Source organism: Heterodontus francisci, chromosome 11 (genome assembly GCF_036365525.1).
Source record: "Heterodontus francisci isolate sHetFra1 chromosome 11, sHetFra1.hap1, whole genome shotgun sequence".
Lineage (NCBI taxonomy): Eukaryota > Metazoa > Chordata > Chondrichthyes > Heterodontiformes > Heterodontidae > Heterodontus > Heterodontus francisci.
Genome location: NC_090381.1, coordinates 121558217 through 121581936, shown reverse-complemented (window position 1 = coordinate 121581936; position 23720 = coordinate 121558217). Strand labels below are relative to the sequence as shown.

Genomic DNA, 23720 nt, shown 5'->3' with positions numbered 1-23720 from the left:
TGAAGAAGGTTGTCTAATGTTACAACAGGATATAGATCAACTGGGAAAGTGGGCAAGGAATTGGCAAATGGAATTTAACGCAGACAAGTGTGAAGTGACGAATTTTGTGGTTAAACCAGGGCAGGACATATACAGTGAACGGCAGGGCCCTGGGGAGTGTTGTTGAGCAGAGAGACCTTGGGGTGCAAGTACCTGGTTCCCAGAAAGTGGCAACACAGGTTATCAGGGTGGTGAAGAAGGCGTATGGCATGCTTGCCTTCATCGGCCGAGGCATTGAGTACAAGAGTTGGGACGTCATGTTACAGTTGTACATGACGTTGGTTAGGCCGCATTCGGAGTACTGTGTGCAGTTCTGGTCGCCGCACTACAGGAAAGATGTGATTAAGCTAGAGAGGGTGCAGAAAAGATTCACAAGGATGTTGCCTGGTTTGGAGGGCTTGAGTTATAAAGAGAGACTGGATAGGCTGGGTCTGTTTTCCCTGCAGCGAAGGAGGCTGAGAAGGGACATGATAGAGGTATATAAAATTATGAGAGGCCGAGATAGGGTAGATAGCCAGAGTCTGTTTCCCATGGTAGGGGTGACTAAAACTAGCAGGCATAGATTTAAGGTGAGAGGGAGGAGGTTTAAAGGGGATCAAAGGGGTAAATTTTTCACACGAAGAATAGTGGGTATCTGGAATGAGCTGCCAGAGGAGGTGGTGGAGGCAGGAACAGTAGCGACATTTAAGAGGCATCTGGACAGGTACTTGAATGAGCAAGGCATAGAGGGATGTGGAATTAATGCAGGCAGGTGGGATTAGTATAGATAGGCATTATGGTCGGCATGGACGCGGTGGGCCGAAGGGCCTGTTTCTATGCTGTACGACTCTATGACTCTACTGATGCCACAGCAAGAGATTCAGCAGTTTTTTAAAAAGAATTTAAGATCTTAATTGCAGACACAGTGGCGCAGTGGTTAGCACCGCAGCCTCACAGCTCCAGCGACCCGGGTTCAATTCTGAGTACTGCCTGTGTGGAGTTTGCAAGTTCTCCCTGTGTTTGCTTGGGTTTCCTCCGGGTGCTCCGGTTTCCTCCCACAGCCAAAAGACTTGCAGGTTGATAGGTAAATTGGCCATTATAAATTGCCCCTAGTATAGGTAGGTGGTAGGGGAATATAGGGACAGGTGAGGATGTGGTAGGAATATGGGATTAGTGTAGGATTAGTATAAAGGGGTGGTTAATGGTCAGCACAGATTCGGTGGGCCGAAGGGCCTGTTTCAGTGCTGTATCTCTAAATCTAAATCTAAATCTAAATCTAAATCACATTTAGACTCAAGGCTTTGCCTTTCAAAGACTTGCCCTTAACCCATTCAGGCCATTTGTTATCGGATAATCAAATTTTCATTCAAGAAATAAACTGATGGGAAAGCATTCTAGGTGATTCCTGAGTATAAAAAAAACAAAGTTCCTTTTGGGGAAAAGCAAATTGAATATTACCAAAACCTATCAGCCCAATAAAAACAAATTGAATGTGACACGGAAGTATTCAATGAATGGCCTAACACTGGGAAGTTCCGAGGAACAAAGGGACCTTGGCGTGTTTGTCCATAGATCTCTGAAGGCAGAAGGGCAGGTTAATAGGGTGGTGAAAAAGGCATATTGGACACTTGCCTTTATCAATCAAGGCATAGATTACAAAAGCAGGGAGGTCATGTTGGAGTTGTACAGAACTTTGGTAAGGCCACAGCTGGAGTACTGCGTGCAATTCTGGTCGCCACATTATAGGAAGGATGTGATTGCATTGGAGGGGATGCAGAGGCGATTCACCAGGATGGTGCCTGGGATGGAACATTTAAGCTATGAAGAGAGGTTGGATAGGCTTGGGTTGTTTTTGCTGGAGCAGAGAAGACTGAGGGGTGACCTGATCGAGGTGTACAAGATTATGAGGGGCATGGACAGGGTGGATAGGGAGCAGCTGTTCCCCTTAGTTGAAGGGTCAGTTACGAGGGGTCACAAGTTTAAGGTGAGGGGTGGGAGGTTTGAGGGGGATTTGAGGAAGAACTTTTTTACCCAGAGGGTGGCAACAGTGTGGAATGCCCTGCCTGGGAGGGTGGTAGAGGCAGGTTGCCTCACATCCTTTAAAAAGTACCTGGATGAGCACTTGGCACGTCATAACATTCAAGGCTATGGGCCAAGTGCTGGCAAATGGGATTAGGTAGACAGATCAGGTGTTTTAATGCATCGGTGAAGACTCGATGGGCCGAAGGGCCTCTTCTGCACTGTATTATTCTGTGATTCTGTGAATATTACAAAAACCTATCAGCCCAATAACACTGTTATTTGAATTTGGGATAGTTGTAAAATGACAAATGTAAGATGCAAGCCAAACAAACAAATGTGTTAATAACAGGGGCCACTTGAGAATTTTTGTTCTAAAGATAGCAGGGTTCATGAATTGGATAGAATGGTACCTGTCAAGGGGAGGAAATTGTTGGGCAGTTAACATGAAGACGGATATGGAATCTGGATTGAGACATTTGAGGGCGAGGTCTAGTATTTAGTAAGAAATATCCACAAGATGGATATCAGTAAAAGGAGAGCTGGAGAATCTTTTAAGTCCATGGATGATCTTTTATTTGAACCATGTATTTATGACATGCCAATAATTTAGAGTTCAGTGAGATAATCTGCAGGTGGGGAGCCCCAATCTAAGTCAATAGTGATCACATTTTACAGTTGGCAGAGTATGAAACAGACCCACAGAAAAGCTGTTTCCCTTTCTCTCTCAAAAGGGACAGAGAAGCAATTCCTAACACCAGGGTCATTACTGGTGCAAGCAAGACAGGGAGCAAGGAGTATGACATTCCTGACAGGGTCATGTAGAAGCCACTAGGCACCATAAATATTCCTGAACTGATACAGGGAGCCTTCTAGTGTCTCTTATCCATAAAAGCGTCGAGTGAAAGGGAACAAATGGCTTCCAGTATGAAGTAACCTGAAAGAAATCCTCAAGCTAAAGTGATGGACAAGGGGGAGGAGATAGCTCGGGTACCTGTCCTGCATTCATTGGTTACAAGGTTTCGAACAAGTGATTGACAGAGGGTGAACTACCAGCCCCTAGAAATAAAGTATATAAACAGGTGTTTGGGAGAGAAATAGTCTTTGAAGGACAGGAGAGCCTTCCAGAGCTCGGCTTCAGCCTAACACTTTGGATAGCTCAAGAAGACTGAGGACTCCGAGAACTGCAGACCACCGACACTTCGCCTGTCCCATCGTCACGCAGACTGTCAACACTGTTCTGCCCCACGGTATAATCTGGGATTGGTAATTGTTCAATCTTTTACAGGCTAAATGTCTTCCATTCAGCTGATGAAACATCATATTTAAACTGCTACGTAATATACATGATATTTAAACGGTTGGGTCTTAATAAACCATTTGAAAAACACATTCCGAGTTCGACACCCTTCTTTGGGTATCTGTGACTTCTGAACCTAAATCTTACAGTTGCTTGACTGGGAGCCAATGTAGGTCAGTGAGTACAGGGGCGATAGGGGAAGGGGACTTGGTGTGTGTTAATGTCGGTCAGTGTGTACAGGAGTGATAGGGGAACGGGACTTGGTGTGTGTTAATGTATGTCAGTGAGTACAGGGGTGGTAGGGGAATGGGACTTGGTGTGTGTTAATGTAGGTCAGTGAGTACAGGGATGGTAGGGGAATGGGACTTGGTGTGCGTTAATGTAGGTCAGTGAGTACAGGGGTGGTAGGGGAATGGGACTTGGTGTGTGTTAATGTAGGTCAGTGAGTACAGGGATGGTAGGGGAATGGGACTTGGTGTGCGTTAATGTAGGTCAGTGAGTACAGGGGGTGATAGGGGAAGGGGACTTGGTGTGTGTTAATGTATGTCAGTGAGTACAGGGGTGGTAGGGGAAGGGGACTTGGTGTGTGTCAATATAGGTCAGTGAATACAGGGGTGATAGGGGAAGGGGACTTGGTGTGTGTCAATATAGGTCAGTGAATACAGGGGTGATAGGGGAAGGGGACTTGGTGTGTGTTAATGTAGGTCAGTGAGTACAGGGGTGGTAGGGGAACGGGACTTGGTGTGTGTTAATGTAGGTCAGTGAGTACAGGGGTGATAGAGGAACGGGACTTGGTGTGTGTATATGTAGGTCAGTGAGTACAGGGGTGATAGGGGAACGGGACTTGATGTGTGTTAATGTAGTCAGTGAGTACAGGGGTGATAGGGGAACAGGACTGGTGAGTGTATATGTAGGTCAGTGAGCACAGGGGTGATAGAGGAACGGGACTTGGTGTGTGTTAATGTAGGTCAGTGAGTACAGGGGTGATAGGGGAAGGGGACTTGGTGTGTGTTAATGGAGGTCAGTGAGTACAGGGGTGATAGGGGAAGGGGACTTGGTGAGTGTCAATGTAGGTCATTGAGCACAGGGGTGATAGGGGAACGGGACTTGGTGTGTGTTAATGTAGGTCAGTGAGTAGAGGGGTGATAGGGGAAGGGGACTTGGTGTGTGTTCATGTAGGTCAGTGAGTACAGGGGTGATAGGGGAAGGGGACTTGGTGTGTGTATATGTAGGTCAGTGAGAACAGGAGTGATAGGGGAATGGGACTTGGTGTGTGTTAATGTAGGTCAGTGAGTACAGGGGTGATAGGGGAAGGGGACTTGGTGTGTGTTAATGTAGGTCAGTGAGTACAGGGGTGATAGAGGAACGGGACTTGGTGTGTGTTAAGTTAGGTCAGTGAGCACAGGGGTGATAGGGGTATGGGACTTGGTGTGTGTTAATGTAGGTCAGTGAGTACAGGGGTGATAGGGGAACGGGACTGGTGAGTGTCAATGTAGGTCAGTGAGTACACGGGTGGTAGGGGAACGGGACTTGGTGTGTGTTAATGTAGGTCAGTGAGTACAGGGGTGGTAGGGGAACGGGACTTGGTGTGTGTTAATGTAGGTCAGTGAGTACAGGGGTGATAGGGGAAGGGGACTTGGTGTGTGTTAATGTAGGTCAGTGAGTACAGGGGTGATAGAGGAACGGGACTTGGTGTGTGTTAATGTAGGTCAGTGAGTACAGGGGTGATAGAGGAACGGGACTTGGTGTGTGTTAATGTAGGTCAGTGAGTACAGGGGTGATAGAGGAACGGGACTTGGTGTGTGTTAATGTAGGTCAGTGAGTACAGGGGTGATAGGGGAACAGGACTTGGTGTGTGTTAATGTAGGTCAGTGAGTACAGGGGTGATAGGGGAACGGGACTGGTGAGTGTCAATGTAGGTCAGTGAGTACAGGGGTGGTAGGGGAACGGGACTTGGTGTGTGTCAATATAGGTCAGTGAGTACAGGGGTGATAGGGGAAGGGGACTTGGTGTGTGTTAATGTAGGTCAGTGAGCACAGGGGTGATAGGGGAACGGGACTTGGTGTGTGTTAATGTAGGTCAGTGGGCACAGGGGGTGATAGGGGAAGGGGACTTGGTGTGTGTTAATGTAGGTCAGTGAGTACAGGGGTGATAGAGGAACGGGACTTGGTGTGTGTTGTTAGGTCAGTGAGCACAGGGGTGATAGGGGTATGGGACTTGGTGTGTGTTACTGTAGGTCAGTGAGTACAGGGGTGATAGGGGAACGGGACTGGTGAGTGTCAATGTAGGTCAGTGAGTACAGGGGGTGATAGGGGAATGGGACTTGGTGTGTGTTAATGTATGTCAGTGAGTACAGGGGTGGTAGGGGAAGGGGACTTGGTGTGTGTTAATGTATGTCAGTGAGTACAGGGGTGATAGGGGAACGGGACTTGGTGTGTGTTAATGTATGTCAGTGAGTACAGGGGTGGTAGGGGAAGGGGACTTGGTGTGTGTTAATGTAGGTCAGTGAGTACAGGGGTGATAGAGGAACGGGACTTGGTGTGTGTTAATGTATGTCAGTGAGTACAGGGGTGATAGGGGAACGGGACTTGATGTGTGTTAATGTAGTCAGTGAGTACAGGGGTGATAGGGGAATGGGACTTGGTGTGTGTATATGTAGGTCAGTGAGTACAGGGGTGATAGGGGAACGGGACTTGATGTGTGTTAATGTAGTCAGTGAGTACAGGGGTGATAGGGGAACGGGACTTGGTGTGTGTTAATGTAGGTCAGTGAGTACAGGGGTGATAGGGGAACAGGACTGGTGAGTGTATATGTAGGTCAGTGAGCACAGGGGTGATAGAGGAACGGGACTTGGTGTGTGTTAATGTAGGTCAGTGAGTACAGGGGTGATAGGGGAAGGGGACTTGGTGTGTGTTAATGGAGGTCAGTGAGTACAGGGGTGATAGGGGAAGGGGACTTGGTGTGTGTTAATGTAGGTCAGTGAGTACAGGGGTGATAGGGGAAGGGGACTTGGTGTGTGTATATGTAGGTCAGTGAGAACAGGAGTGATAGGGGAATGGGACTTGGTGTGTGTTAATGTAGGTCAGTGAGTACAGGGGTGATAGGGGAAGGGGACTTGGTGTGTGTTAATGTAGGTCAGTGAGTACAGGGGTGATAGAGGAACGGGACTTGGTGTGTGTTAAGTTAGGTCAGTGAGCACAGGGGTGATAGGGGTATGGGACTTGGTGTGTGTTAATGTAGGTCAGTGAGTACAGGGGTGATAGGGGAACGGGACTGGTGAGTGTCAATGTAGGTCAGTGAGTACAGGGGTGGTAGGGGAACGGGACCTGGTGTGTGTTAATGTAGGTCAGTGAGTACAGGGGTGATAGGGGAACAGGACTTGGTGTGTGTTAATGTAGGTCAGTGAGTACAGGGGTGATAGAGGAACGGGACTTGGTGTGTGTTAATGTAGGTCAGTGAGTACAGGGGTGATAGAGGAACGGGACTTGGTGTGTGTTAATGTAGGTCAGTGAGTACAGGGGTGATAGGGGAACAGGACTTGGTGTGTGTTAATGTAGGTCAGTGAGTACAGGGGTGATAGGGGAACGGGACTGGTGAGTGTCAATGTAGGTCAGTGAGTACAGGGGTGGTAGGGGAAGGGGACTTGGTGTGTGTTAATGTAGGTCAGTGAGCACAGGGGTGATAGGGGAACGGGACTTGGTGTGTGTTAATGTAGGTCAGTGGGCACAGGGGGTGATAGGGGAAGGGGACTTGGTGTGTGTTAATGTAGGTCAGTGAGTACAGGGGTGATAGAGGAACGGGACTTGGTGTGTGTTAAGTTAGGTCAGTGAGCACAGGGGTGATAGGGGTATGGGACTTGGTGTGTGTTAATGTAGGTCAGTGAGTACAGGGGTGATAGGGGAACGGGACTGGTGAGTGTCAATGTAGGTCAGTGAGTACAGGGGGTGATAGGGGAATGGGACTTGGTGTGTGTTAATGTATGTCAGTGAGTACAGGGGTGGTAGGGGAAGGGGACTTGGTGTGTGTTAATGTATGTCAGTGAGTACAGGGGTGATAGGGGAACGGGACTTGATGTGTGTTAATGTAGGTCGGTGAGGACAGGTGTGGTAGGGGAAGGGGACTTGGTGTGTGTTAATGTATGTCAGTGAGTACAGGGGTGGTAGGGGAAGGGGACTTGGTGTGTGGTAATGTATGTCAGTGAGTACAGGGGTGGTAGGGGAACAGGACTTGATGTGTGTTAATGTAGGTCAGTGAGTACAGGGGGTGATAGGGGAACAGGACTTGGTGTGTGTTAATGTATGTCAGTGAGTACAGGGGTGGTAGGGGAAGGGGACTTGATGTGTGTTAATGTATGTCAGTGAGTACAGGGGTGGTAGGGGAAGGGGACTTGGTGTGTGTCAATATAGGTCAGTGAATACAGGGGTGATAGGGGAAGGGGACTTGGTGTGTGTTCATGTAGGTCAGTGAGTATAGGGGTGATAGGGGAAGGGGACTTGGTGTGTGTTAATGTAGGTCAGTGAGTACAGGGGTGGTAGGGGAACGGGACTTGATGTGTGTTAATGTAGTCAGTGAGTACAGGGGTGATAGGGGAACGGGACTTGGTGTGTGTATATGTAGGTCAGTGAGTACAGGGGTGATAGGGGAACGGGACTTGATGTGTGTTAATGTAGTCAGTGAGTACAGGGGTGATAGGGGAACGGGACTTGGTGTGTGTTAATGTAGTCAGTGAGTACAGGGGTGATAGGGGAACGGGACTTGGTGTGTGTTAATGTATGTCAGTGAGTACAGGGGTGGTAGGGGAAGGGGACTTGGTGTGTGTTAATGTATGTCAGTGAGTACAGGGGTGGTAGGGGAACGGGACTTGATGTGTGTTAATGTAGGTCAGTGAGTACAGGGGTGGTAGGGGAAGGGGACTTGGTGTGTGTTAATGTATGTCAGTGAGTACAGGGGTGGTCGGGGAACGGGACTTGATGTGTGTTAATGTAGGTCAGTGAGTACAGGGGTGGTAGGGGAATGGGACTTGGTGTGTGTTAATGTATGTCAGTGAGTACAGGGGTGGTAGGGGAAGGGGACTTGGTGTGTGTTAATGTATGTCAGTGAGTACAGGGGTGGTAGGGGAATGGGACTTGGTGTGTGTTAATGTATGTCAGTGAGTACAGGGGTGGTAGGGGAAGGGGACTTGGTGTGTGTTAATGTATGTCAGTGAGTACAGGGGTGGTAGGGGAAGGGGACTTGGTGTGTGTTAATGTATGTCAGTGAGTACAGGGGTGATAGGGGAACGGGACTGGATGTGTGTTAATGTAGGTCAGTGAGTACAGGGGGTGATAGGGGAATGGGACTTGGTGTGTGTTAATGTATGTCAGTGAGTACAGGGGTGGTAGGGGAAGGGGACTTGGTGTGTGTTAATGTATGTCAGTGAGTACAGGGGTGGTAGGGGAAGGGGACTTGGTGTGTGTCAATATAGGTCAGTGAATACAGGGGTGATAGGGGAAGGGGACTTGGTGTGTGTTAATGTAGGTCAGTGAGTACAGGGGTGGTAGGGGAACGGGACTTGGTGTGTGTCAATATAGGTCAGTGAATACAGGGGTGATAGGGGAAGGGGACTTGGTGTGTGTCAATATAGGTCAGTGAATACAGGGGGGATAGGGGAAGGGGACTTGGTGTGTGTTAATGTAGGTCAGTGAGTACAGGGGTGATAGAGGAACGGGACTTGGTGTGTGTATTTGTAGGTCAGTGAGTACAGGGGTGATAGGGGAACGGGACTTGGTGTGTGTTAATGTATGTCAGTGAGTACAGGGGTGATAGGGGAATGGGACTTGATGTGTGTTAATGTAGTCAGTGAGTACAGGGGTGATAGGGGAACGGGACTTGGTGTGTGTTAATGTATGTCAGTGAGTACAGGGGTGGTAGGGGAAGGGGACTTGGTGTGTGTCAATATAGGTCAGTGAATACAGGGGTGATAGGGGAAGGGGACTTGGTGTGTGTTAATGTAGGTCAGTGAGTACAGGGGTGATAGGGGAAGGGGACTTGGTGTGTGTTAATGTAGGTCAGTGAATACAGGGGTGATAGGGGAAGGGGACTTGGTGTGTGTTAATGTAGGTCAGTGAGTACAGGGGTGGTAGGGGAACGGGACTTGGTGTGTGTTAATGTAGGTCAGTGAGTACAGGGGTGATAGAGGAACGGGACTTGGTGTGTGTATATGTAGGTCAGTGAGTACAGGGGTGATAGGGGAACGGGACTTGATGTGTGTTAATGTAGTCAGTGAGTACAGGGGTGATAGGGGAACGGGACTTGGTGTGTGTATATGTAGGTCAGTGAGTACAGGGGTGATAGGGGAACGGGACTTGATGTGTGTTAATGTAGTCAGTGAGTACAGGGGTGATAGGGGAACGGGACTTGGTGTGTGTTAATGTCGGTCAGTGAGTACAGGGGTGATAGGGGAACGGGACTTGATGTGTGTTAATGTAGTCAGTGAGTACAGGGGTGATAGGGGAACGGGACTTGGTGTGTGTTAATGTAGGTCAGTGAGTACAGGGGTGATAGAGGAACGGGACTTGGTGTGTGTTAATGTAGTCAGTGAGTACAGGGGTGATAGGGGAACGGGACTTGGTGTGTGTTAATGTAGGTCAGTGAGTACAGGGGTGATAGGGGAACAGGACCGGTGAGTGTATATGTAGGTCAGTGAGCACAGGGGTGATAGAGGAACGGGACTTGGTGTGTGTTAAGTTAGGTCAGTGAGCACAGGGGTGATAGGGGAAGGGGACTTGGTGTGTGTTAATGTAGGTCAGTGAGTACAGGGGTGATAGGGGAATGGGACTTGGTGTGTGTTAATGTAGGTCAGTGAGTACAGGGGTGATAGGGGAAGGGGACTTGGTGTGTGTTAATGTAGGTCAGTGAGTACAGGGGTGATAGGGGAAGGGGACTTGGTGAGTGTCAATGTAGGTCATTGAGCACAGGGGTGATAGGGGAACGGGACTTGGTGTGTGTTAATATAGGTCAGTGAGTACAGGGGTGATAGAGGAACGGGACTTGGTGTGTGTTAATGTAGGTCAGTGAGTACAGGGGTGATAGGGGAAGGGGACTTGGTGTGTGTTAATGTAGGTCAGTGAGTACAGGGGTGATAGGGGAACAGGACTTGGTGTGTGTTAATGTAGGTCAGTGAGTACAGGGGTGGTAGGGGAACGGGACTTGGTGTGTGTTAATGTAGGTCAGTGAGTACAGGGGTGATAGGGGAAGGGGACTTGGTGTGTGTTAATGTAGGTCAGTGAGCACAGGGGTGATAGGGGAACGGGACTTGGTGTGTGTTAATGTAGGTCAGTGAGCACAGGGGGTGATAGGGGAAGGGGACTTGGTGTGAGTTAATGTAGGTCAGTGAGTACAGGGGTGATAGGGGAAGGGCACTTGGTGTGTGTTAATGTAGGTCAGTGAGTACAGGGGTGATAGGGGAACGGGACTTGGTGTGTGTTATTGTAGGTCAGTGAGTACAGGGGGTGATAGGGGAATGGGACTTGGTGTGTTATTGTAGGTCAGTGAGTACAGGGGTGATAGGGGAATGGGACTTGGTGTGTGTTATTGTAGGTCAGTGAGCACAGGGGTGATAGGGGAACGGGACTTGGTGTGTGTTAATGTAGGTCAGTGAGTACAGGGGTGATAGAGGAACGGGACTTGGTGTGTGTTAATGTAGGTCAGTGAGTACAGGGGTGATAGAGGAACGGGACTTGGTGTGTGTTAATGTACGTCAGTGAGTACAGGGGTGATAGAGGAACGGGACTTGATGTGTGTTAATGTAGGTCAGTGAGCACAGGGGGTGATAGGGGAACGGGACTTGGTGTGTGTTATTGTAGGTCAGTGAGCACAGGGATGATAGGGGAACGGGACTTCGCATAAAGTCAGCAAAACCTCCTTGCTTTTGTACTCAATACTTCTATTTATGAAGCCCAAGCTCCCATATGCTTTTCTAACTACCCTCTCAATGTATCCCATCACCTTCAAAGATCTATGCACATAAACCGCTCCCCCCCCCACCCCGACCACCGCACCCCCCCACCGCACCCCAGCAGGTCCCTCTGTCCCGGTACTCTTTAGAATTGTGCCATTTAGTCCATATTGCCTCTTCCTATCCAAAATTCATCACCTCACACTTCTCTGTCATATAAAGAGAGACAAAGAGGGAGAGGCAGGTAGAGACTGAGAAAGACAGAAATAGAGACAGAGAGGGAGAGAGAGGGATAGAGATAGAGATGTGGGATACAGAAAAACAGAGATTGAGACACAGATAGAGAAAACAGACAGAGACAGAAAGAGAAAGGGACAGAGAGAGATTCAGGGGCAGTCAGAGACATTGACAGAATTGGATACAGACTGAGAGAAAACAGATTCTGTGTGAGAGACATAAAGAGACATAGAGAGAAAGAAAGACAGCCGGAACGAGACAGACAGAGAGATACACAGAGAAACACAGAGAAAGAGACAGACAGAGACAAAAGGCAGAGACTGGCAGGGGAGATGGGGTAGTGTGGGATAGAAGGGGGAAAGAGAGTGAGAGACAGACAGAGAGGGAGTGGCAGAAATGAAAAGGTCAGAGACCAATGGGGAAAACTGACAGTGACTCCTGGATACAATGGGGAGAAATGGGCAACTCAATCAATTGGTAAGAATATAATTTGTGTGGTGCAGACACTGGCATGAGTTTCAGGCTGCTCCTTGTGGTTCTCTGATATAAAGAACGACACCAAATGAGCAGATCAGTTTATTCTGCCAGTTCAGATTTCAAATGACTCAACACAGAAAGCAACGAATGCAAATAACAGACATCCAACGCAACAGATTAACAGCAGTTCGGCAAAGTGATACTGAGCACCAACGGCAACAGGAGCAGGCCCTTGAGAATAGGGATGGACAGCAACAGCAGCTTGGAAATAACCAGTAAGGGTTACAGAGTAAAGCTCCCTCTACACTGTCCCCATCAAACACTCCCAGGACAGGTACAGTACGGGGTTAGATACAGAGAAAAGCTCCCTCTACACTGTCCCATCAAACACTCCCAGGACAGGTACAGTACGGGGGTTAGATACAGAGTAAAGCTCCCTCTACACTGTCCCATCAAACACTCCCAAGACAGGTACAGTACGGGGTTAGATACAGAGTAAAGCTCCCTCTACACTGTCCCCCATCAAACACTCCCAGGACAGGTACAGCACGGGGGTTAGATACAGAGTGAAACTCCCTCTAAATAAGAAAAAAAAAATGGGGTTAGATACAGAGTAAAGCTCCCTCTACACTGTCCCATCAAACATTCCCAGGACAGGTACAACACGGGGGTTAGATACAGAGTGAAGCTCACTCTAAATAAGAAAGAAAAAAAAAAGAAAAAAAAATGGGGTTAGATACAGAGTAAAGCTCCCTCTACACTGTCCCCATCAAACACTCCCAGGACAGGTACAGCACGGGGTTAGATACAGAGTAAAGCTCCCTCTACACTGTCCCCATCAAACACTCCCAGGATAGGTACAGTACGGGGGTTAGATACAGAGTGAAGCTCACTCTACCCTGACCCATCAAACACTCCCAGGACAGGTACAGCATGGGGTTAGACACAGAGTAAAGCTCCCTCTACACTGTCCCCATCAAAAAAAAAATGGGGTTAGATACAGAGTAAAGCTCCCTCTACACTGTCCCATCAAACACTCCCAGGACAGGTACAGCACGGGGGTTAGATACAGAGTGAAGCTCACTCTAAATAAGAAAGAAAAAAAAAAGACAAAAAAAATGGGGTTAGATACAGAGTAAAGCTCCCTCTACACTGTCCCCATCAAACACTCCCAGGACAGGTACAGTACGGGGGTTAGATACAGAGTGAAGCTCACTCTACCCTGACCCATCAAACACTCCCAGGACAGGCACAGCATGGGGTTAGAAAAAAAACGAAAAAAAACGGGGGTTAGATACAGAGTAAAGCTCCCTCTAACCCACACCCAAAACAGGGTGGGGAGGGTCAGACATTTGCGGTGAGACTGTTGCAAACCTGATTCAAACTATTCAATAAATCTCTGATACAGAGAATTTAACAGGGAGCAAATGTGGCCCCATGGTTCGGGTGTAGTGGGACGTATTATCCAATGCATGAATGTTCGTAAGACACAAATAAAGCAGTCAGCAGTGCCATTTGCTGTTGTAATGGTCAGGATTCATATCACCATGCTGCTGGGGAACATTCACAATAAATACTGCACCAAGTAACAGGGCCACAGTTTCGCTGTACCTGGAGAACTGGACTGCACTGCTCCTGGTCCAGAGGCAACAAGGCTGAGACCTGTGGCTGGGAAGGACAGCTACTGGACACAAACATGCTGCTCTCTGTCTGTAGGACAGAAACATTTAACCTTGGGACAATGAAATGCCATTTGTTACAATGATTCCATCGTGTGAACGGCACCAAGCTTTGTCATGACTTGTATCCTCAATACACGGGAATAAACTGCACCAACATTTTCAAAGCTGTTGTTTAGCAGCAACACAGGTGCACAATTTGGGAGAGCTAGCAGCTTGGACACTTAGTGCTTTACTTGTCATGAGTCAACCCTGGGGCCGTCCAGCGTGTTCCCATCCCACTCGCCCCCTTGAGCTGTGTGATTCCCCTCCCCCCAGTGAGCTGTGTGATCCCCTCTCCCCCCCACCTAGTGAGCTGTGTGATCCCCTCTCCCCAGTGAGCTGTGTGATCCCCTCTCCCCTCCCCCAGTGAGCTGTGTGATCCCCTCCCCCAGTGAGTTGTGATCCGCTCTCCCCTCCCCAGTGAGTTGTGATCCGCTCTCCCCTCCCCCAGTGAGCTGTGTGATCCCCTCTCCCCTCCCCCAGTGAGTTGTGATCCCCTCTCCCCTCCCCCAGTGAGTTGTGATCCCCTCTCCCCTCCCCCAGAGAGCTGTGTGATCCCCTCTCCCCTCCCCCAGTGAGTTGTGATCCCCTCTCCCCTCCCCCAGTGAGTTGTGATCCGCTCTCCCCCTCCCCAGTGAGTTGTGATCCCCTCTCCCCTCCCCCAGTGAGCTGTGTGATCCCCTCTCCCCTCCCCCAGTGAGTTGTGATCCCTCTCCCCTCCCCCAGTGAGTTGTGATCCCCTCTCCCCCCCAGTGAGTTGTGATCCCCTCTCCCCTCCCCCAGTGAGTTGTGATCCCCTCTCCCCTCCCCCAGTGAGCTGTGTGATCCCCTCTCCCCTCCCCCCAGTGAGTTGTGATCCCCTCTTCCCTCCCCCAGTGAGCTGTGTGATCCCCTCCCCTCCCACCTAGTGAGCTGTGTGATCCCCTCCCCCCAGTGAGTTGTGATCCCCTCTCCCCTCCGTGAGCTGTGTGATCCTCTCTCCCCTCCCCCCAGTGAGCTGTGTGATCCCCTCTCCCCTCCCCCAGTGAGCTGTGTGATCCCCTCTCCCCTCCCCCCAGTGAGTTGTGTGATCCCCTCTTCCCTCCCCCAGTGAGCTGTGTGATCCCCTCCCCTCCCACCTAGTGAGCTGTGTGATCCCCTCCCCCCAGTGAGTTGTGATCCCTCTCCCCTCCGTGAGCTGTGTGATCCTCTCCTCCCCTCCCCCCAGTGAGCTGTGTGATCCCCTCTCCCCTCCCCCCAGTGAGCTGTGTGATCCCCTCCCCCAGTGAGCTGTGTGATCCTCTCTCCCCTCCCCCAGTGAGCTGTGTGATCCCCTCTCCCCTCCCCCCAGTGAGCTGTGTGATCCCCTCCCCCAGTGAGCTGTGTGATCCCCTCTCCCCCCCCACCTAGTGAGCTGTGTGATCCCCTCTCCCCAGTGAGCTGTGTGATCCCCTCTCCCCTCCCCCAGTGAGCTGTGTGATCCCCTCTCCCCTCCCCCAGTGAGTTGTGATCCGCTCTCCCCTCCCCCAGTGAGTTGTGATCCGCTCTCCCCTCCCCCAGTGAGCTGTGTGATCCCCTCTCCCCTCCCCCAGTGAGTTGTGATCCCCTCTCCCTCCCCCAGTGAGTTGTGATCCCCTCTCCCCTCCCCCAGTGAGCTGTGTGATCCCCTCTCCCCTCCCCCAGTGAGTTGTGATCCCCTCTCCCCTCCCCAGTGAGTTGTGATCCGCTCTCCCCTCCCCCAGTGAGTTGTGATCCCCTCTCCCCTCCCCCAGTGAGCTGTGTGATCCCCTCTCCCCTCCCCCAGTGAGTTGTGATCCCCTCTCCCCTCCCCCAGTGAGTTGTGATCCCCTCTCTCCCCTCCCCCAGTGAGCTGTGTGATCCCCTCTCCCCTCCCCCAGTGAGTTGTGATCCCCTCTCCCCTCCCCCAGTGAGTTATGATCCGCTCTCCCCTCCCCCAGTGAGTTGTGATCCCCTCTCCCCCTCCCCCAGTGAGTTGTGATCCGCTCTCCCCTCCCCCAGTGAGTTGTGATCCCCTCTCCCCTCCCCCAGTGAGCTGTGTGATCCCCTCTCCCCTCCCCCAGTGAGTTGTGATCCCCTCTCCCCTCCCCCAGTGAGTTGTGATCCGCTCTCCCCTCCCCCAGTGAGTTGTGATCCCCTCTCCCCTCCCCCAGTGAGCTGTGTGATCCCCTCTCCCCTCCCCCAGTGAGCTATGTGATCCCCTCTCCCCTCCCCAGTGAGTTGTGATCCCCTCTCCCCTCCCCCAGTGAGCTGTGTAATCCCCTCTCCCCTCCCCCAGTGAGCTGTGATCCCCTCTCCCCTCCCCCAGTGAGCTGTGTAATCCCCTCTCCCCTCTCCCAGTGAGCTGTGATCCGCTCTCCCCTCCCCCCTAGTGAGTTGAGATCCCCACTCCCCTCTGAGTATACCCTCCCCCAGTGAGCTGATCCCCTCTCCCAGTGAGTTGTGATCCGCTCTCCCCTCCCCCAGTGAGCTGATCCCCTCTCCCCTCCCCCAGTGAGCTGCATGATCCCCTCTCCCACCCCCCCCACCTAGTGAGCTGTGTGATCCCCTCTCCCCCTCCCCCAGTGAGCTGTGTGATCCCCACTCCCCTCCCCCAGTGAGCTGTGTGATCCCCACTCCCTCCGCCTAGTGAGCTGTGTGATCCCCTCTCCCCTCCCCCAGTGAGCTGTGTGATCCCCTCCCCTCCCCCAGTGAGCTGTGTAATCCCCTCTCCCCTCCCCCAGTGAGCTGTGTGATCCCCTCTCCCCCCCCACCTAGTGAGCTGTGTGATCCCCACTCCCCTCCCCCCATGAGCTGTGTGATCCCCTCTCCCCTCCCGCAGTGAGCTGTGTGATCCCCTCTCCCCCCCCACCTAGTGAGCTGTGTGATCCCCTCACCCATCCCCAAGAGAGCTGTGTGATCCCCACTCCCTCCACCTAGTGAGCTGTGTGATCCCCTCACCCATCCCAAGAGAGCTGTGTGATCCCCTACTCCCTCCACCTAGTGAGCTGTGTGATCCCCTCCCCAGTGAGTTGTGATCTGCTCTCCCCTCCCCCAGTGAGCTGTGTGATCCCCTCTCCCAGTGAGCTGTGTGATCCCCTCTCCCCCCCCACAGTGAGCTGATCCGCTCTCCCCCCTCCCCCAGTGAGCTGTGTGATCCGCTCTCCCATCCCCAGTGAGCTGTGTGATCCCCTCTCCCCCGAGTGAGTTGTGTGATCCCCTCTCCCCTCCCCCAGTGAGCTGTGTAATCCCCTCCCCTCCCACCTAGTGAGCTGTGTGATCCCCTCCCCCCAGTGAGTTGTGATCCGCTCTCCCCTTCCCCCAGTGAGCTGTGTGATCCCCTCTCCCCCCAGTGAGTTGTGTGATCCCTCTCCCCTCCCCCAGTGAGCTGTGTAATCCCCTCCCCTCCCACCTAGTGAGCTGTGTGATCCCCTCCCCCCAGTGAGTTGTGATCCCCTCTCCCAGTGAGCTGTGTGATCCTCTCTCCCCTCCCCCCAGTGAGCTGTGTGATCCCCTCTCCCCACCCCTCCGTGAGCTGTGTGATCCCTCTCCCAGTGAGCTGTGTGATCCTCTCTCCCCTCCCCCCAGTGAGCTGTGTGATCCCCTCTCCCCTCCCCCCAGTGAGCTGTGTGATCCCCTCTCCCCCCCACCTAGTGAGCTGTGTGATCCCCTCTCCCCAGTGAGCTGTGTGATCCCCTCTCCCCTGCCCCAGTGAGCTGTGTGATCCCCTCTCCCCTCCCGCCAGTGAGCTGTGTGATCCCCTCTCCCCCCCTACCTAGTGAGCTGTGTGATCCCCCCTCCCCTCAGTGAGCTGTTTGATCCCCTCTCCCCTCCCCCAGTGAGCTGTGTGATCCCCTCTCCCCCCCACCTAATGAGCTGTGTGATCCCCTCTCCCCTCCCCCCAGTGAGCTGTGTGATCCCCTCTCCCTCCCCCAGTGAGCTGTGTGATCCCCTCTCCCCCCCACCTAGTGAGCTGTGTGATCCCCTCTCCCCCCCACCTAGTGAGCTGTGCGATCCCCTCTCCCCCCCCCCCCCAGTGAGCTGTGTGATCCCCTCTCCCCTGTGAGCTGTGTGATCCCCTCCCCCAGTGAGCTGTGTGATCCCCTCTCCCCTCCCCCTGTGAGCTGTGTGATCCCCTCCCCACAGTGAGCTGTGTGATCCCCTTTCCCCCCTCCCCCAGTGAGCTGTGTGATCCCCTCTCCCCTCCCCCAGTGAGCTGTAATCCGCTCTCCCCTCCGCCCTAGTGAGTTGTGATCCCCACTCCCCTGTGAGTATCCCCTCTCCCAGTGAGTTGTGATCCGCTCTCCCCTCCCCCAGTGAGCTGATCCCCTCTCCCCTCCCCAGTGAGTTGTGATCCGCTCTCCCCTCCCCCAGTGAGTTGTGATCCGCTCTCCCCTCCCCCAGTGAGCTGATCCCCTCTCCCCTCCCCCAGTGAGTTGTGATCCCCTCTCCCCTCCCCCAGTGAGCTGTGTGATCCCCTCTCCCCTCCCCCAGTGAGCTGATCCCCTCTCCCCTCCCCCAGTGAGCTGTGATCCGCTCTCCCCTCCCCCCTAGTGAGTTGAGATCCCCACTCCCCTCTGAGTATACCCTCCCCCAGTGAGCTGATCCCCTCTCCCAGTGAGCTGTGTGATCCCCTCTCCCCTCCCCCAGTGAGCTGTGTGATCCCCTCTCCCCCCCCAACCTAGTGAGCTGTGTGATCCCCTCTCCCCCCCAGTGAGCTGTGTGATCCCCTATCCCCTCCCCCAGTGAGCTGTGTGATCCCCTTTCCCCTCCCCCAGTGAGCTGTGTGATCCCCTCTCCCTCCCCACAGTGAGCTGTGTGATCCCCTCTCTCCTCCCCCAGTGAGCTGTGTGATCCCCTCTCCCCTCCCCCAGTGAGCTGTGTGATCCCCACTCCCCTCCCCCCTAGTGAGTTGAGATCCCCACTCCCCTCTGAGTATCCCCTCCCCAGTGAGCTGATCCCCTCCCAGTGAGTTGTGATCCGTTCTCCCCTCCCCCAGTGAGCTGATCCCCTCTCCCCTCCCCCAGTGAGCTGATCCCCTCTCCCCTCCCCCAGTGAGCTGTGATCCGCTCTCCCCTCCCCCTAGTGAGTTGAGATCCCCACTCCCTCTGAGTATACCCTCCCCCAGTGAGCTGATCCCCTCTCCCAGTGAGCTGTGTGATCCCCTCTCCCCTCCCCCAGTGAGCTGTGTGATCCCCTCTCCCCCCCCAACCTAGTGAGCTGTGTGATCCCCTCTCCCCCCCAGTGAGCTGTGTGATCCCCTATCCCCTCCCCCAGTGAGCTGTGTGATCCCTTTCCCCTCCCCCAGTGAGCTGTGTGATCCCCTCTCCCCTCCCCACAGTGAGCTGTGTGATCCCCTCTCTCCTCCCCCAGTGAGCTGTGTGATCCCCTCTCCCAGTGAGCTGTGTGATCCCCTCTCCCCTCCCCCAGTGAGCTGTGTGATCCCCACTCCCCTATGAGTATCCCCTCCCCCAGTGAGCTGATCCCCTCCCAGTGAGTTGTGATCCGTTCTCCCCTCCCCCAGTGAGCTGATCCCCTCTCCCCTCCCCCAGTGAGCTGTGTGATCCCCTCTCCCCTGTGAGTTGTGATCCCCTCTCCCCTCCCCACGGTGAGCTGTGTGATCCCCTCCCCTCTCCCCCCCCCAGTGCGCTGTGTGATCCCCTCCCCCAGTGAGCTGTGTGATCCCCTCTCCACCTCCCCCAGTGAGCTGTGTGATCCCCTCTCCCCTCCCCCCAGTGAGCTGTGTGATCCCCTCTCCCCTCCCCCAGTGAGCTGTGTGATCCCCTCTCCCACCTCCCCCAGTGAGCTGTGTGATCCCCTCTCCCCTCCCCCCAGTGAGCTGTGTGATCCCCTCTCCCCTCCCCCAGTGAGCTGAGTGATCCCCTCTCCCCCCACCAGTGAGCTGTGTGATCCCCTCTCCCCCCCCAGTGAGCTATGTGATCCCCTCTCCCCTCCCCAGTGAGCTGAGTGATCCCCTCTCCCCCCCCCCCAGTGAGCTGTGTGATCCCCCCCCCTCAGTGAGCTGTGTGATCCCCTCTCCCCTCCCCCAGTGAGTGGATCCCCTCTCCCCCCCCAGTGAGCTATGTGATCCCCTCTCCCCCCCCCCTCAGTGAGCTGTGTGATCCCCTCTCCCGTGAGTATCCCCTCCCCCAGTGAGCTGATCCCCTCTCCACTCCCCCAGTGAGCTGTGTGATCCCCTCTCCCCTCCCCCAGTGAGTGGATCCCCTCTCCCCTCCCCCAGTGAGCTGTGTGATCCGCTCTTCCCTCCCCCAGTGAGCTGTGTGATCCCCTCTCCCAGTGAGCTGTGTGATCCCCTCTCCCCTCCCCCAGTGAGCTGTGTGATCCCCTCTCCCCTCCCTCAGTGAGCTGTGTGATCCCCTCTCCCCTCCCCCAGTGAGCTGTGTGATCCCCTCTCCCCTCCCTCAGTGAGCTGTGTGATCCCCTCTCCCCCCCACCTAGTGAGCTGTGTGATCCCCTCTCCCCACCCCCCAGTGAGTTGTGTGATCCCCTCTCCACTCCCCCCAGTGAGCTGATCCCCTCTCCCCTCCCCCAGTGAGCTGTGTGATCCCCTCTCCCCTCCCCCAGTGAGCTGTGTGATCCCCTCTCCCCCCACCTAGTGAGCTGTGTGATCCCCTCTCCCCTCCCCCTGTGAGCTGTGTGATCCCCTCTCCCCTCCCTCAGTGAGCTGTGTGATCCCCTCTCCCCACCCCCCAGTGAGTTGTGATCCCCTCCCCCCTCCCCCCAGTGAGCTGTGTGATCCCCTCTCCCCACCCCCAGTGAGTTGTGATCCCCTCTCCCCACCCCCCAGTGAGTTGTGATCCCCTCCCCCCTCCCCCCAGTGAGCTGTGTGATCCCCTCTCCCCTCCCCCCAGTGAGTTGTGATCCCCTCTCCCCTCCCCCAGTGAGCTGATCCCCTCTCCCCTCCCCCAGTGAGTTGTGTGATCCGCTCTTCCCTCCCCACAGTGAGCTGTGTGATCCCCTCTCCCCTCCCCCAGTGAGCGGATCCCCTCTCCCCTCCCCCAGTGAGCTGTGTGATCCGCTCTCCCCTCCCCCCTGTGAGCTGTGTGATCCCCTCTCCCCTCCCCCAGAGCTGTGTGATCCCCTCTCCCCCCACCTAGTGAGCTGTGTGATCCCCTCTCCCCTCCCCCAGAGCTGTGTGATCCCCTCTCCCCCCCACCTAGTGAGCTGTGTGATCCCCTCTCCCCCCCACCTAGTGAGCTGTGTGATCCCCTCTCCCCCCCCAGTGAGCTGTGATCCCCTCTCCCCCCCCAGTGAGCTGTGTGATCCCCTCTCCCCCCCCCCAGTCTGCTGTGTGATCCCCTCCCCCCCCCACCCAGTGAGGTGTGTGATCCCCTCTCCCCTCCCCAGTGAACTGTGTGATCCACTCTCCCCCCACCCAGTGAGGTGTGTGATCCCCTCTCCCCTCCCCCAGTCTGCTGTGTGATCCCCTCCCCCCCCGCAGTGAGCTGTGTGATCCCCTCTCCCCCCCCACAGTGAGCTGTGTGATCCCCTCTCCCCCCCCAGTGAGCTGTGATCCCCTCTCCCCCCCCAGTGAGCTGTGTGATCCCCTCTCCCCTCTCCCCAGTGAGCTGTGTGATCCCCTCTCCCCCCCCCCAGTGAGCTGTGTGATCCCCTCTCCCCCCCCCCCACAGTGAGCTGTGTGATCCCCTCTCCCCAAGTGAGTTGTGATCCCCTCTCCCCCCCCCCCCCAGTGAGCTGTGTGATCCCCTCTCCCCCCCCACCCCCCAAGTGAGTTGTGATCCCCTCTCTCCCCTCCCCAGTGAGCTGTGTGATCCCTCTCCCCCCCCCCCACCACGGTGAGCTGTGTGATCCCCTCTCCCCCACCCCCCCCGGTGAGCTGTGTGATCCCCTCTCCCCCCGCCCCAGTGAGTTGTTAACCCCCCGCCAGTGAGTTGTGATCCCGCACCTCTCCGCTCTCGTGACCTCTTCAGTAGAGTTGTTGCAGGAAGATGAGCTGTGTTTCTGGATAAACAGACACCGGGGGCCGCAGCAATTGTTCTGAAGGTAAAGATGGGCCCTCGCTCACCGGCAACAACAATGGCTGCTGATCCGTTCCCATGGCAACAGTGAGTGGTAGGGATAGATCGGAGGGTTTCAGTTCCAAGGAGTCTCGTGATTCACGTTCAACAAAATCTGTCCCATGGTCATTACCGTCTGTCCTTGTTACAGCTGCAATGGAAATCACTACATGAAACAAGATCATAAACCCTGGAGATATCCTCACCACTCTTTTCACACTCCCATTATTGAGATCAGATGAAGCTCCTCCGTCAACCAAACAAACAAGAGTGAGGTAGGCTTAAGTTTATTTACACAGGTCCCATCAAGAGATAGGGCTTTATTAAGACCGTTAGATAAAGAGAAAACAGCTCAGCCAAAAGACACCACCTCTCCGACAGTGCAGCACTCCCTCAGTACTGACCCTCCGACAGTGCAGCACTCCCTCAGTACTGACCCTCCGACAGTGCAGCACTCCCTCAGTACTGACCCTCCGCAAGTGCGGCGCTCCCTCAGTACTGACCCTCCGACAGTGCAGCACTCCCTCAGTACTGACCCTCCGCCAGTGCGGCGCTCCCTCAGTACTGACCCTCCGCCAGTGCGGCGCTCCCTCAGTACTGACCCTCCGACAGTGCAGCACTCCCTCAGTACTGACCCTCCGACAGTGCAGCACTCCCTCAGTACTGACCCTCCGCCAGTGCTGCGCTCCCTCAGTACTGACCCTCTGACCGTGTGGCGCTCCCTCAGTACTGACCCTCCGACAGTGCAGCACTCCCTCAGTACTGACCCTCCGACAGTGCAGCACTCCCTCAGTATTGACCCTCTGGCAGCGTAGCGCTGCCTCAGTACTGACCCTCCGACCATGCGGCGCTCCCTCAGTACAGACCCTCCGACCGTGCGGCGATCTCTCAGTACTGACCCTCTGACCGTGCAGTGCTCCATCAGTACTGACCGTCTGGCAGTGCAGCACTCCCTCAGTACTGACCCTACAACAGGGCAGCACTCTCTCAGTACAAAACTGAGTGCGAGGGCGAGTTGTGAGGAGGATGCAGAGAGGCTTCAGGGTGATTTAGACAAATTGAGTGAGTGGGCTAATACATGGCAGATGTAGTATAATTTGGATAAATGTGAGGTTATCCACTTTGGTAGCAAGAACAGGAAGGCAGATTATTATCTGAACGGCTATAAACTGAGAGAGGGGAATGTGCAGCGAGACCTGGGTGTTCTCGTACACCAGTCGCTGAAGGTAAGCATGCAGGTGCAACAGGCGGTAAAAAAGGCAAATGGTATGTTGGCCTTCACAGTGAGAGGATTCGAGTACAGGAGCAGGGATGTCTTGCTGCAATTATGCAGGGCCTTGGTGAGGCCACACCTGGAATATTGTGTGCAGTTTTGGTCTCCTTATCTGAGGAAGGATGTTCTTGCTATAGAGGGAGTGCAGCGAAGGTTTACCAGACTGATTCCTGGGATGGTGGGACTGATGTCTGAGGATAGTTTGACTCGGTTCGGATTATATTCAGTGGAGTTCAGAAGAGTGAGGGGGGATCTCATAAAAACCTATAAATTCTAACAGGACTTGACAGGGTAGATGCAGGAAGGATGTTCCCGATGGTGGGGGAGTCCAGAACCAGGGGTCATAGTCTAAGGATACGGGGTAAACCTTTCAGGACTGAGATGAGGAGAGATTTCTTCACCCAGAGAGTGGTGAACCTGTGGAATTCACTACCACAGAAAGCAGTTGAGGCCAAAAAATTGTATGTTTCCAAGAATGAGTTAGATATAGCTCTTGGGGTGAAAGGGATCAAAGGGTCTGGGGCGAAAGCAGGAACAGCCTACTGAGTTGGATGATCAGCCATGATCATAATGAATGGCGACGCAGGCTCGAAGGGCCGAATGGCCTACTCGTGCTCCTATTTTCTATGCTTAATGCCTCTCGGACAGTGCAGCACTCCCTCAGTAATGCACTGGGAGTGTCAGCCTAGATGAGAGGCTGAAGCCTGTAGAGTGACTCAGAGGA

General features: G+C 53.8%; 1 protein-coding gene across 5 annotated transcripts in view; it reads right to left on the bottom strand.

The window, feature by feature from the left end:
• LOC137375499 (myoneurin-like) overlaps window positions 1-23720 on the bottom strand; it is a 207331-nt gene that overhangs the window by 5504 nt on the left and 178107 nt on the right. For 2 of the 5 annotated variants that reach the window (XM_068042868.1, XM_068042869.1), the window contains exon 8: window positions 21732-21874. In XM_068042868.1, the coding sequence (XP_067898969.1) occupies window positions 21732-21874 (143 nt within the window). Of the gene's footprint in view, window positions 1-2638; window positions 2975-21590; window positions 21875-23720 lie in introns of those variants that run through there. The other 3 variants (XM_068042870.1, XM_068042872.1, XM_068042871.1) reach the window with 3 other exon arrangements.